Genomic DNA, 13,903 nt, shown 5'->3' on the forward strand with positions numbered 1-13,903 from the left:
TGTCTCTCTCTCTCTCTCCCTCTCTCCCCCTCCCTCTCCCTGACTTGCTTACTCATTTTCTCTCTCTTTTCTCTCAATGCTGCTGGTGAAGTTATGGCTTGTCAGTCTGTCTGCTCCCGGGGATTTTTTTAACCCCTGCACCCTTGCCTTTCCACTCTTGCGCACGTTTCTCTCAAAATGTCAAGTTGGATGTAATTAAAATCCTTTGGGTTGGAGAAATGGTTTAACCCCATCTCCCTCACTCTCCCCCTCCCTCTTTTTCTGTCTCACTCCATTTCTTCTCTCTCTCTCAGCCTCTGACGTGGACGATGAGCCAGAGCCCACAGAACCAGACTACACGCTTAGACCAGGCCTAAAAATTGACGATATTGGTGAGTCATACACACACTCACTTAAACTTAAGTGTGTAACACATCTCTGCGGCCGGTCTGAATTCAGAGAAACAGACTTGGGTTTGTAATTCAGATCACATCAGTCTCAAATCATGAAAATCGTATGACTCACACTTTCCAAGCTGCCATATTGAAATTAAAGGATTTTTTTTTTGGTCTTTTTTTGTCTTATTGTCAATAAATCCCACAAAGAAACTTTCCAACTTCTCTTCCCTGTCTATGACACATAGCCGAAAGCCCATTAATTCCCTCTGAAGATGCAACACTTTTAAAACTGGTCACAAATACCGTAGATAGTTTAATTTTTTAAAGCAAACATTAAACAGGAGTAAATGGTGCATTTGTTGGGTACTGTTTTAAGCAGTGGATTAAGACACATCTGGGCATATTCATTGTAATGAATGAAAATGTAACCCAATGCGTGTTGCGCATGGATAATGTCTGCATTTATAGACATCAACTTAGTAAATAACACATTGTCACAAACTGGCCCTTCTGCCATTATTTATTCGTTCATTATAATTGAAGTTTAACATATCCATTACGAATGATCATTTCTGTATTATTAATGGATTGACATTTAGACTCATGGATACAAACCATAAAAGGTAAATAATGTATTTGCATCTTTAACCAAATATCCCTTTTTATATCAAGAGCACTGTCCTTTACTGTCTTGTCTTTGTTTATTGATCATTTTTTTGCTGCATCCAGCCCCAACTATCTCCACCAATCATACAGTCAGGGCAGCCATTATCTAGCCTGACAGGCAAAACCCAGGGCAGCCAAAAATCCCCAAACCCTTCCGTGTTGCTCTCTTGGCACATGTTAGTAATACTAACCAGATGAGCACATCTACATTTTCATCATTTTAAAGTTTCTAGATTAGAGAGATTTGAGTGACTCATTGTAACTTTCAAACTAAAAGTGGAGGGAAAAAATGGCTTTAGAAAAGTTAGGGAGACCCCCCACCCACAAACACACACACACAGACACACACACACACACACATAAATCCCCATGGGAAATCACACCTTTGTCCTTTCATATGATTTTTTGACAATAACAAAAATGTTGAATATCACTAGCTTTATCCTTTAAATACTGACAGCAGATTGATCAATAATGTGTGATGGCAGAGTGATCAGCTCATTGGCCATACAGGATCAAAAGTGGCCAACCAAACTGAAATGTGCCGTTTTCAAAAGAAACCTCCAGCACAGTTAACTTCACAGCACCAGCTGGCTTGGCAAGCTGCTGATCCTGCTAAACAACGACATGCATATTCATTTCACACTCACTGTTTTCACCCGGATAAGCAAAGAACACACAGTGTCATGGTTACTTACCAAAAAATTTATCGAAATTAATTCAGGAAAGGAAAGACTTGTTTGGATTTCCTGTAGTAAACTTCTAGATCTTGGCAAATACTCGCTGTTTGTCCTTTTGTTGCTCTTATCAGGATTACACGACTGGTGCAATCATGGGAATCATGCTAAATCTGTTAGGGCAAGAACTGTGTGACGTTTGGCAGCGATTTAAGGGAGAAGCTGAGCATTAAATCAAGTGACACACTTTAGGATAACCTCTCAGATGATCGTGTGGTTGCCTCTCAGTGTTATGGTAACAACAGTGCAACAGCACGACAGCAACATGTATAGGTAGCTTGGCCTAACTAGCTGCCAAGCCATTGCACAACCGCACGCGAGTATCAGTTATCTTCCTGTCACACAGCTTTCACACTCTTTTCCAAGAGAGCCTGTAAAATATGTTGTTGTGTTGTTGTTAACATGTGTGCACATGCACACCTGAATGCATGTGGTCGTGTAATAAATCAATCTGTTCTCATAACTGACATACGAAAACTCATCACCGACTGCAGCGAATGGCTGCAAATCATGTGAGTGTGTTGAGACACCTCTCCCTCACTTTTTTCTTCCCTCCACCATTCTTTCATCTCATTTCTCTCTCACTCCATCTCGTTTCTCCATGCCCTCCTCATCCTCCCGCCCTTTAATTCCCATTCTCTATTTTTCCTCCCAGAGCACAAGTAGGAATGCAGTGAAGGGGAAAGTCACTAAAACTCAGTTTATTCACCTTTTGATGTGTGAAATTGAGTTTTTCCCTCTTTTAACATCTCTTTTTTTCAAAATGATATTAATTTTATCGTTTTATATTATGCATTAATTCTGTTGCAGTGATTTAAACTATATTTAAAAATATAATAATTTCAAAATTATCTTTGTTTGTTCATGTTTTTTTAAAAATTTATGGTAATAACAGATTAAAGTTAGTTCACCAGTACTTTTGTTTGCCACTGTGTCACTGAGCAATACATATTCACATCACGTATCCTCACCACCTACTTCTTCCTTCCTTTCCAGCAAATACTTGTAAACTCAGTGAATGCAAAATATGCTCATCCCAGTAACATAAAAGATACACAAATCACATGCAGTACACAACAAATTACAAGGAACATACAAGAATATAAAAAAAGCAAAGATTATTTCCACAGAAGAATAGTTGTATTTAATGTACTTGAACAGATAAGGAAAACGGAGTACATGATAATACTGTATATTTAGTGAATTGCTGACACAATAGCAGAGCACAAATTACCCCAGCTCCCATGGGTCACTTTCACCTGTAGTGCTGTGTTGCCAGTTAAATTAATTAGATAACCCAAGTGGTGCGAGAGGAAGTGAGGAAATCAGCAGGGAGCTGTGAAGTGAACTGAAAAGAAAGAAGAGGTGCAGTTTCCTATTCCCCTCCCTCGTTCTCAGTCCTCCTGCCTGCCGATTAGACTCATCACATCATAGTTTTAATTACTGTTATTCAAAGTACACATCAGCACTTTCACACAAACACAAGGCGACACAAAAACTACTCCGTTCAAATCTGCCTGATTACCATGTGTGAAAATGTTTAACTAAGCTTAATGTTGCAGGTTCAAATTGTAAACCACCTGCCTGTCTCTCTCTCTCCCTCTCTCTCTCTTTCTCTGCCCTTCAGTGCTCACAGTTTATTTCCTGGGCGCTGCCCCTTTCAATCAGTGTCTACATCTCAACAATGGTTCCCTCCTGAATACAGCCTCTAGTATTAGATTTCATTTAGATCTCATTTACAACACAGATGGAATGGCTCTAGCAGCTCCCCATGCAGCCATGCGATTACGGTTGCTTTCAGAGGGAGGATACTCATTTACCAACCCTGTTGGCCCAGGTTACTGCATCTGACGTTCAGGTCCATCCATTAGTGGAGAAATCAGAAGCTTTTTCCTTAATGGGGTTTATTGTGGCAATTACCACTCCTTTAAGCTTATGTGTTTTTGGGGTACTTTAACTGCAACATCAGGTTAGATATCAGTGGCAGGACACACACACAAGCTGTTGAGAGCTCTGTCATCTCTGTTTTCATAGCATTTATAAAGAGCTATGTTATACTTTTTTTATTCAGTCAGTTCAAAATATCCTGTATAAAGGCCTGTTAATCATGTATGTTGTTAAATTGTTGTTACTTTATAAACTAAACTTTGAATTTTTTCTTGCAGTATTATGAGCACACAGATTCCATATATTGTACATATATATATATATGCTTAGCATGTTCTAATTTAATACCACCTGCTAATAGAAGCTGTTAAATCACTGTTTAAGGAAGTTTTATATCTGTCAGTGGTAATTGCTTTTTATATTTATATTATTTGTATTGTTCATAGATAAATCTCTCTTAAATTTTTTTTTCTCCCTCATGCTTATCAGGGGTATAAAAATACATCATTTGGTTCCATATTTCATGATAGAAAAATTTGATGATTTGCATTATGGAGCTAAAAGAATGGATCACAGCTTAATCTTATCCATTATACCCTCCAAATGATACTAATGCTTCTGTTTGTTTGCTTACACTGGTTCTGCCACAGGCAGTAATTAAAATCAAATACACTAACACCGTGAACTGTCTCAGCTGATGTTTGAAAATGTGCAAATTTCCTCAGAAATTAGATCAGAAATATTACACCAGTTGATATTTAGTTGTCCTTGGTTGGACAGCCAATGCTTGTCCAACCAATTTCAGCTAATTGCTCTTTATCTTACAACGGTACACCACTGGTTTTATATATCAAATTCAACTTACTAGCCACAAGGAGAACTACTCAGCCTCTAAAAACAGTTGTGTATTGTCTTCTGTAGCTTTGCAGGACCTTTGTCGAAAGACATGGGTATTAATCAGTCAGTGAGGGTCTAATGAAAGAAGCTATCGTATCAGTTTTACACATTCTTATTTAAATTGGATGTGTAATACTACTTCACTGGAATGACCATTAAATGAGGGTGTTCTAATCTGGAAACACCACAAATTATAACTTCAAAGAAGATTACCACATAGCACCCAGTATACATAAAATATAGTATCTGGAAGATTAATCTCCCGTATTCAATATTCAGTATATTATATTATATTATATTATAATTTTTATATTTTTCTCTGGCAGAAACCAGTAAAATTGATGGCTACTGACAAACATACACACTCATGTTCACACGCACGTACACACACACACAGACTTGTTCCACTATCCCTGTGGGGACATCGAATGTAATGCATTCCCAATCCCCTTATCCTGACCTTAACCATCACAAAGAAATGACTAAACCTAACCTAAACCTAATTCTAACCTTAACCCTAAAACCAAGTCTTAACCCACAAAAAGCAGTCTCTACCGGTGGGGACCTCTACTTCTGTCCCCACGATGACACGAGTCACCATGGGTCAGTGTGCATTCAGGTTTAAGTCCCCAGGATATAAGAACAAGTACACCAGAACACCCACAAGCAGACAGATAAATACTCTCGTAAACACAATAAGAGACTAATATATCTCCTTGTTCTTGTCAGCATGACATTCAGATCCATACACACCTCTAGGGTTCTGAGCTTCCTACTTATCAGGAGGATGATGCCTGCTTTTCTGCTCCAAAACGTGGCACGCATTTACACACACACACACACACGTACACATAAACATGGTTCTTAACACAGCTTCCTTGTGCGGTCTGGCTCAGAGGGTCGCAGTGCACGTCCAATGCACGCCCCCTGCACAAACATTGCGCCCAAAAATGCATGCTTATAATTATGTGTTTACCTGACGGTAAGAGACTGGGGATATGTGTAGGTGTGTAGGTTCATAATGAGGGAATTAGTAGAGCCACACTTTTAGAACCAGTTGAACGAGACAGTCTGCTGTTTTTGTCGTCAAAACCACATTCCTCTGACTGTCAGCGCAGAAGTAACAAAGTGTCCTGACCCCTCAGCTGCGTGCTCGGTTACAGAGCGGTCAAAGCATTTAACCTGAGCTCCACTGCTGCATAGACCTGATTAGATCGTCCAGCAGAGCATACCAGGGGAGGCCATCTCTGAAACCAGGTGTCAGCTAGTCATTACTCTGCTGTCTGACCCACCTACCTGCTGGAAATATTCTGGAACTAGATATGGCTCTGAGTGGAAACACTGAGAACATCCCCATTTCACTTTGATTCCATTGGAGCGTAAACACGGTAGCTCCTCACCACATTAACTGCCTTTTGTACAGACAGAAAATTGTGCTTCTGTCTGGTCTCTAGTCTCATTAATTAGGTGACTACAGAGGGTGTATCTGGCTGCACATGTAACTATTAAGTTTATACATGCAGTGAACTGTCTGGTGGCTTGTGTTTTTGTACATCGACTAGACATCCATATTCGGTGTGTAACCTGCTACTGAATACCACACACTATTTTTAGGACACCACCAGATGCACATGTGGGTTGATTTTTTTTTTTTTTTTTTTTTTTTTTTGTGGGGGGGGGGGGTTGCATTACAATGTATACAGCATGTCTGTATGTAAAAGTATGCAAGTGTCTGGGTGACTGGGGATGTGTCACTTTATTAGAACAATGAGAGCTCTCTGATAACAGCTGCTGTCTGCTCTGGCACTGCTGTTGTGTTGTCTTTGTAGCAGAATAACCACATTTCAGTGGGAGGGAGTCTTTGTGTGCTGATAGCTGCCTTTTGTTCAGTCAGGCTATTTCACTGAAACAAATTTGGCCATGTGTAATAACAGCCGTGCTTTGTAACAAGATTACAGCACAATTAGAAGCTCAGATAAAGTTATCTTTTAAATTTTCCTTTCAAGGTTTTCGAGAGTAGAGATAATCTCTGCTAGCAATGTCATAAATTAAAATAAAGACATCAATCTCCCTCATTGTTTCCTCTCTTTCTCTGTCTTTCCAGATGAATTTAACCCTTTCGTTCCCAAGCTGGAGAAGAGCGTCAGCGGAAGCAGCCCGTCCAGGGATCGCCTTCTCCTCACAGTGATGATGCTCCTTCTGGCCATTCTCTTCATCTCCTAGCAACGGCCATCCCATCAGCGTCACCATGCCAACTAGCCTTGGGAGGGTGTACAATATAAGTGGGTGGGAGAGAAGGGGGGGGGTCAGGAGAGGAGAGGAGAGTTAAGATACCACAAATATAGCAGAAGGCAAGAGGAGCAAGACTTTGAAATGAGAGTTTTCAAGAATCACAGTTTGATTTTGTGTGTGTGTGTGTGTGTGTGTGAGTGTGAGTGTGTGTGTGTGTGTGAGTGTGTGTTTGTTTGTTTGTTTGTGTTTGTACAGCTGTGTGTTTGATGGAGTGTGGTTTTGGTGGAGTTTAAAGACCTTCAGGCGCTCAGTGACACAGACTGAACCGTATATTGCGTTAAAGTCAGCCTCTGCACACAGATGCAGGTGTGGTAGACTATGTGTGAGAATGTCTGTTTCTATGTGTGTGTGTTTGTGTGCCAGAACAGGCCACAGGTAGAGCTTGTTGAATCATGCACACCACACAAAGCATTTATACAACGGGAGAGGGGCGAGACTCAAGGCCATCGAATCCATCCACCCAATTGAAAACCATTTGAAGACTTTCTCCTGGATCTGATTGGCTAAAACACTTCCTTAGGGCTAGTTTCCATAGTTTCGTGCAACAAGACTTAAACTGAACTCAAATGAACTGAATCAAATAGATTTCAGCAGAATTGAACTGAATTTGCCTTTTTTTGTGTTGATGTTATTGCTGTTGATCTTGATGCTGGGAACAGTCCCATTCCACAGAGGAAAAAAGGAACCAGCTGATGAACCGTGCTGGTCCTGTGTAGGAAACTAGTCAAAAGTAGCTGATAGTTCATACACAAACACACCGTCGGACTCCAGACTCCAGTGTTTTAGTTGCAATCTCCAGTCTACTGTGTCATCATGTGTTCACCATCAGTCTCTAAAGAACGCAGCGGGACTGGACGGGGTCAGGGGGAACCACAGAGCATTTAAATGATGACTCATTCATTTAAACATCTTTTTGGGGGAAAAGAAAGGGAGGAGGAACTTAGATGTGCCATGACATAAGTTGATGACATAAGTTACTGTGTTACTTTTCTGTCCTGTCTTTGAAGTACACAGTTGGTCCTCTGTCATCTCCGAGTTAAAGAACACGATGGCTACGGAGCAGCCATGGATACACTCAGCAATACTGCCCTCCTCTCAACCGACTGCAAGCTGTTTGGAGGAGAGGAAGAGGAGCAAGGAGGGGGACGAGGGACGAAGAAAGTCACTCACGCAAGCATATAAGGACAGGTCCAGTCCCGGACAATGAGAAGCTCTCCACTGGTCCATGTTGGTGAAGCAGCCTGCTCTACCAATCTCATCTCTGTAAACTCATTTGTCAGATGCCATATGTGAACGGTTTTCTGTTACTGTATGATTCTGTTTGTGTGTGCCTGAGAGAGGAAAAAAAACACATGTCTGAGTCCGCCATGTTTGAGTGTTTGAGAGTGAGTGAGAACATTTTAAATGGTACTAATTGAAAATACATCCACATACTGTACATCTTATAAGTATGAAAATGCAAAATAAAAAAAAAATCCAAACACAACTAAAGCAACAAGTAATACATACAAACCAAGTGCTTTGGTGGGGAGGTATGGCAATTCAAAATTCAAACAACTGTACCAGTCGGTTGCTTCAGACTAGTGTTCCCATAGCAACTAGCACCTTATTCACCATGGTTACCATACCCTGCCAACGATGGACTCTAGTAGGGCATGGCTTACCATAGTGACTGATAGCAATGATGAAGGTGATGATGAGTATAATGATAATGAAGATGATGATGATGGAGTGCGAGCTGACCATGGGCCAACCAGGTCACACAGCGACGTATGAGATGCTCAAGTACCCAAGTCAAAATGGACACAGAGTGGAATTCCAATGTTTTGAAATCTGCCAAGGTGAAATGTGATGTAAGGATTTGTACAAACTTGAAGCTCAGTTTTATTTGTGTTTTTTTTTTTTTTTAGTTATTTTGTTGAGTTTGTTGTGGTGTATAATTGGTCATCTTGCGGGGGAAGGCAGGGGTTTAAAAAGTTGGAAAATTGGGTGGGTTGAGTCATATGTAGACCTGGGCTGCACTCTGTGAATCTCTTAGCCAAGTGATTATTCGGATTTATGGTTAAAATATCTTGTAGTGTATAACTTTTAGAAAAAAAAAAAATCCTGACCTTTTTGGCTCATTTTGCTGTTCCCTTAAAGTGACTCATTAGGAGTACTACTCAGCCTTTGAAAACATGTAAGATATCTTCTGTGGCTCTGGAGGGAGCCTTTTAAAATCTGAGAAAATAACCCTGATGATGTCACTAGGGTTGAAACTTTCACAGAAAACCTGTGTGACGAACGAGGACCATGATGTTTGAAAAATGTGGACATTTACCATGCAGGGATGGACTAACAGTCAGTTTTATCAAGTTGCATCATGGGGGTTGTAGGATTCAGTGTTTTCGGAGCTAGGAACCCATACTAGAGAATAAAAGTTGGGATATGTTCACATCCAGGCTGTGAACAGTTCAACCAAAGGTTGGTTATTCCCTCTGACAGTTGTATTTGAATACTTTTTAGAGTCCTGGAAAGGTCAAATTATCCAGTAATTCACACACACAAGAAGAATAAACTTGATTTTGTGTGGTGAAGATTAAAGTCTATGACTTTAATCTTCTTAAAGTCATAGAAATGTATCAGCTCTTGTAACCCTAACAAGAATATCTTTCTGTGGAAACAAACAAGGATCCTGTAGCTTTGGAGAATCACTGAGTATATTTGACTATAATGCAGTATGTCAACCAGTCCAGGTGTATGTATGGCTCTTGGTGGGAGGGTGAAGAAGGAAAGGTTTGGGTTCTGGTATGGAGGGGGAGGGACGAAGAGCTGTGAGAGAGGGTAAATCACTCTTCAAGAAGTTGCACTTAAGAACTTAGACGCGAGGGCAAGTAAGTGTGTGTGTGTGCGCGCGCGTGTGTGTGGTTGTGCGCGTGCCCATGAATGTGTGTCTTTGTCGGGGAGGGTAAGAATCAGAGCTCATTTCTGTTAATCACTTCATGGCTGTGTGCAGGAGCTTTGGCATGAGATGCTGTCTGTCTTTGTGTGTACCGGTGACGGTGTGTTGAAATGTGCGTGCGTGAGGGAATGAATGGGTGATCGAGCGAGTGAGCAACAGTCTCTTTGTTTCTGCTCTTTCCACGTGTGTATGTGTGAGAGAGTGTAACCGATTGTTGTCTGGCAAAACAACAAAAGCATTTAATAGTGTTGGAAACAACAATTTACAATCATGTTTACCTTCGACTGGAATGACTTTAAATGAACTTGAAAATAAACTGTAAACTGAACAAACCATAACAGAGGTTATAACGATGATCATGATAACAAAATAATAAGCTTACAAATCTTACTTTTAACAAGATGTGTGTTCGGCTCTTTATTTGCCTCCCTTTTCTAATCCCGCCTCACCCTCCCTGTTCTCTCTGTCTTTGAGGATCTGAAAAAGGGGGAAAAGCATGGAGCTAATCCAAGACAGCAGATGTAGGGGTTGCAGGAAAGGTTTTACCTGGTATATTCAGTTCTCTGTAGATAATGTTGTTTGGAAGCTCACAGATGTGATTTTCCATATCAAAGTTGGTGTGGCGACACTCTCCCTCAGCAGTAATACCTTTACATGCTCCGATTAGGAGAGATAAGCACTTCAATCAGCAGCCCAACATTTGAATGACAATGGGACGGGCTAGCAGTGTGAACCTGTATGTCTAGACTGACCGACGGAGGCATAAAGCCGCCACTGATGTCAGAGCGCAGCCAGGCTGATCTTATGCAACAGGTCTTTGTCATACAGGCAGGGTTTTTTCGCCACTGACTGACAGGACAGCCAAGGAAGAAGATGAACAGATTGAGGTAGGCAGATAGAGGTAAAGTAGAGAGATGGAAGATGAGGCGGCAAAGATTGAGGATGTCGACAGATGTTGTACGATATGAAAGACAAAAGTTGGTAGATGAAAGATGCCTTCTGGCGGCAGCGTAATGCGAGTTCGGTTTTGGAAGCAAAGCATTTCACCAAACAGTATTATAAACATTTAAGTAATATTCTGCACAAAATCCATTTCTTTTAGTATCAAATTCTCAACCCATGTAGGCTGTGTAAGGTAATTTTGAAAAAAATTGTAGTTCCGTTTGCTTGGTCTGCTTGGACTCAACAGTGACCAGTTTTCACATATGAAAAAAAATAGCATTTAAATGTATTATAAACTTATCAAACCATTCCTTAAGCATAAGCCACTTCTCTCTTGACCATCTATATGTTCTAGTCTAGATCTGAAATGATTAGTCAGTAAATCTATTAGCGAATCAAATGAGTAGTAGGCAACTATTTTGAAAAAAAATTAATTGTTTCAGCCTTTTTTAAGCAAATTACTAAATATTCACCTGGTCAAGCTCCTAAATTGTGAGGTTTTACTGGTTTTCTTTACCTTATCTGATAATGAACTGAATATATCTTTTGGTTTTGGACCATGGGCTGGACAAAACAAGTAGTTTTAAGATGTCACAGTGGGCTTAAGAAAACTGGCTTTGTAAAGATGTGATTTTTCACAATTTGATATTTGATATACGTATAAATGCATCTTTCTTTTCAAGTCCAAAAACTGTGATTTCTGCTTCCCAAAGACTTTCAACACCATAGAATGCTACCTTTACAACATTTTTTTTTCATTACATTTAGAAAACTGGCTTCTCATCAAGTACAGAGGTATGTGGTCCAGTTGTTCTCATCATCCTGCTGATCTAATGTTTCAATATAAGCATCATCATTTCCATTTGGAAACAGATGCATCGCCAGCTCGGTGGAAGAGGATCCAGGCAGTGATTCAGATTTGGATAAAGTTTGAAAACAACTTAAGGGATGAATAATATGACTGACACCACCCAATAAAACCATTTTCTGCCAAGATGAAATCTGCTTTCTGAGAATCAGCCTGACTCACTTTAGAGTAACATCAAGCTCCCAGACATTCCTGTCAAAATTTAAGATGAGAGTGAAAACACTCCCTTCCTTATTAATCTCAGGCTACTATTCTTTATCAATATTACTGCTGTCATAGAGACCTTGAGGAACTAACATACAGTATTACCAGGAATATAGGCTCAGAGTCAAGAACACGGCTTAATTTCACTTTCTGTTGATGTATCCCCATCTGGATACACAAAAAGGTTAATGACCAAAATGTAAAGTATCGAAATCCAATTGGGTAAAAGAGCCAAGGTTTGCAGCATACACAACTGTGGCACCTCTGATAACTTGTGGGTATCATAAATCATAGCCTCCCACACACACACACACACACACACACACACACACACACACACACACACACACACACACAAATGTTGCAGGAGCCAAGGCTGACCACTTGGTGCCGCTGTTCAGTCACAGCTTTGGTGAGCAGAGGTGCTTCTCCCTCGTGCCCCTGCCTTGTAATCCTTTATCTGAATACATAAATCTATTAAAGCTGCAATGTCTATTGTGTAACTGGAGTCATTGGGATTAAACATGCAGATTTAGTTAACTCAGTTATGATATAACTCTTTATTTGCAGCATGTTGAAGCGGGTGAGTTTATGGAGAGGGTTTGTTTTGACTCCCCAAAGGTGGGAATGTGTATGTGGAGGCCAAGGACTGTACTCTCACATACTGAGCAGTGAAAAATTAAGCAACGACTATCCATCCAAGGCTTCTGCAAATTACTGTTCAAACTCAAGGTCTTCCAGTCACGGACTTGAAGGCAGCTTTTCTGTCTGCATTCATTTATCATAAAGAGTCAGGCTGAAGAGAAAAATTTCTTCCTTCTCTGATGGTGTCAGGCATGGACAGGCTTGTGTATATGAAACTGCTTACAATAGTGTTGTTCTACCAATATCTAAAACACACACACAATTTTTGGACCTTTTGTAACGACTGCTGACATTACAATTAACCCCAAATGTTTGCACTGCATGGCTAACCTTCAGTCTTGTCTTAAACTAAAAGTGTTGTGAATTTCAACAGCAATATAAAAACTCAGGCTCTCACTTAAAACATAATGTCATGGCTGCCCAAAAGCTCATCCTTATTTTAAATCTTAAACACAAGTGTTCTAGCCTGATACCAGCCCCTCAAAGAAGCAAAGAACATTTTAAATTTTATTTATAGTAAGGGGGTACAGCCTTACACACGTTTTGTTTGTTTGTTCGTTAGTCTTACTGAATCTGATAGCAATGTACCCAACAAAGTATTGTAAAAATGGGAAAAATTAAATCAAATCAAATGAGTGCGCACAACTCCACTTAGTGTGATAGGTCAAAGTTGAAGCAGGTGGTCAGGCTGTAAGCTGTGGTAGGTGTTTGAATTGGGCTGCAATTTTATCGTCTGCCCTCATTTTCACCTCCAAATGCAATTCTGGTTAAAATTATTGGTACACCTGAGTTTTAAGTACAGAGTTTAAAAAATATCTTAAGAAATAAATGCAAATTAACCAATTTTGTATAATCAAAATATTCATTAAAATGTTCAAGGTAACTGAAAAGAGAAAATAAAAAAACAAAACTCACATAACAGTGAAATAATACAAACACAACACAGACACAGTTATTTGGACCCTTCACTCATGTTTAGGTGCCGAACCTTTGGAAACAACGGCATCTAGAAGCTTCTTGCACCTGTCTGCTTGTAGTTTCTGCCACTCTTCCATTGCTATGCGTTCAAGCTCTTTTAAGTTTGATGGAGTCTGTTTTGCAATGGCAGATGTCAGCTGTCTCTAAAGGTTTTCAATGGGATTTAGGTCAGGACTCATTGCTGTCCCGTTTAAAACAGTCCATCTTTTCCTTTTCAACCATTCTTTTGTGCTGCTGGATGTGTGATTTCGGTCATTGTCCTGATGAAAGACCAAAGACCTTTGCCTCAAACCTAGTTTTCTGACACTGGGTAACACTTGGTAATCTTCTGATTTCATCAGTCCTTTGATACGTTCAATGCCTCCAACACCAGAGGTGACAAAACAGCCCCACAGAATGATAGAAGCTCCGCCATGTTTTACAGTGGGTAGGGTGTATAAACAACCTGATGCACTACATCCCCAAAGAG

At 40.2% G+C, this 13,903-nt stretch overlaps 1 protein-coding gene across 2 annotated transcripts in view; it reads left to right on the forward strand.

The window, feature by feature from the left end:
- The window catches only part of efna3b (ephrin-A3b), a 58,714-nt gene extending 49,281 nt beyond the window's left edge, over positions 1–9,433 (forward strand). The window contains exons 5-6 of one of the 2 annotated variants that reach the window (XM_040117695.1): positions 294–371; positions 6,669–9,433. In XM_040117695.1, coding sequence (XP_039973629.1) covers positions 294–371; positions 6,669–6,787 — 197 coding nt within the window. In that variant the 3' untranslated portion in view covers positions 6,788–9,433. Of the gene's footprint in view, positions 1–293; positions 372–3,407; positions 4,241–6,668 lie in introns of those variants that run through there. The other variant, XM_040117694.1, reaches the window with a different exon arrangement.
- The last annotated feature ends 4,470 nt before the right edge of the window (positions 9,434–13,903 follow it).

This window comes from Xiphias gladius, chromosome 22, assembly GCF_016859285.1.
Source record: "Xiphias gladius isolate SHS-SW01 ecotype Sanya breed wild chromosome 22, ASM1685928v1, whole genome shotgun sequence".
Taxonomy (NCBI): domain Eukaryota; kingdom Metazoa; phylum Chordata; class Actinopteri; order Istiophoriformes; family Xiphiidae; genus Xiphias; species Xiphias gladius.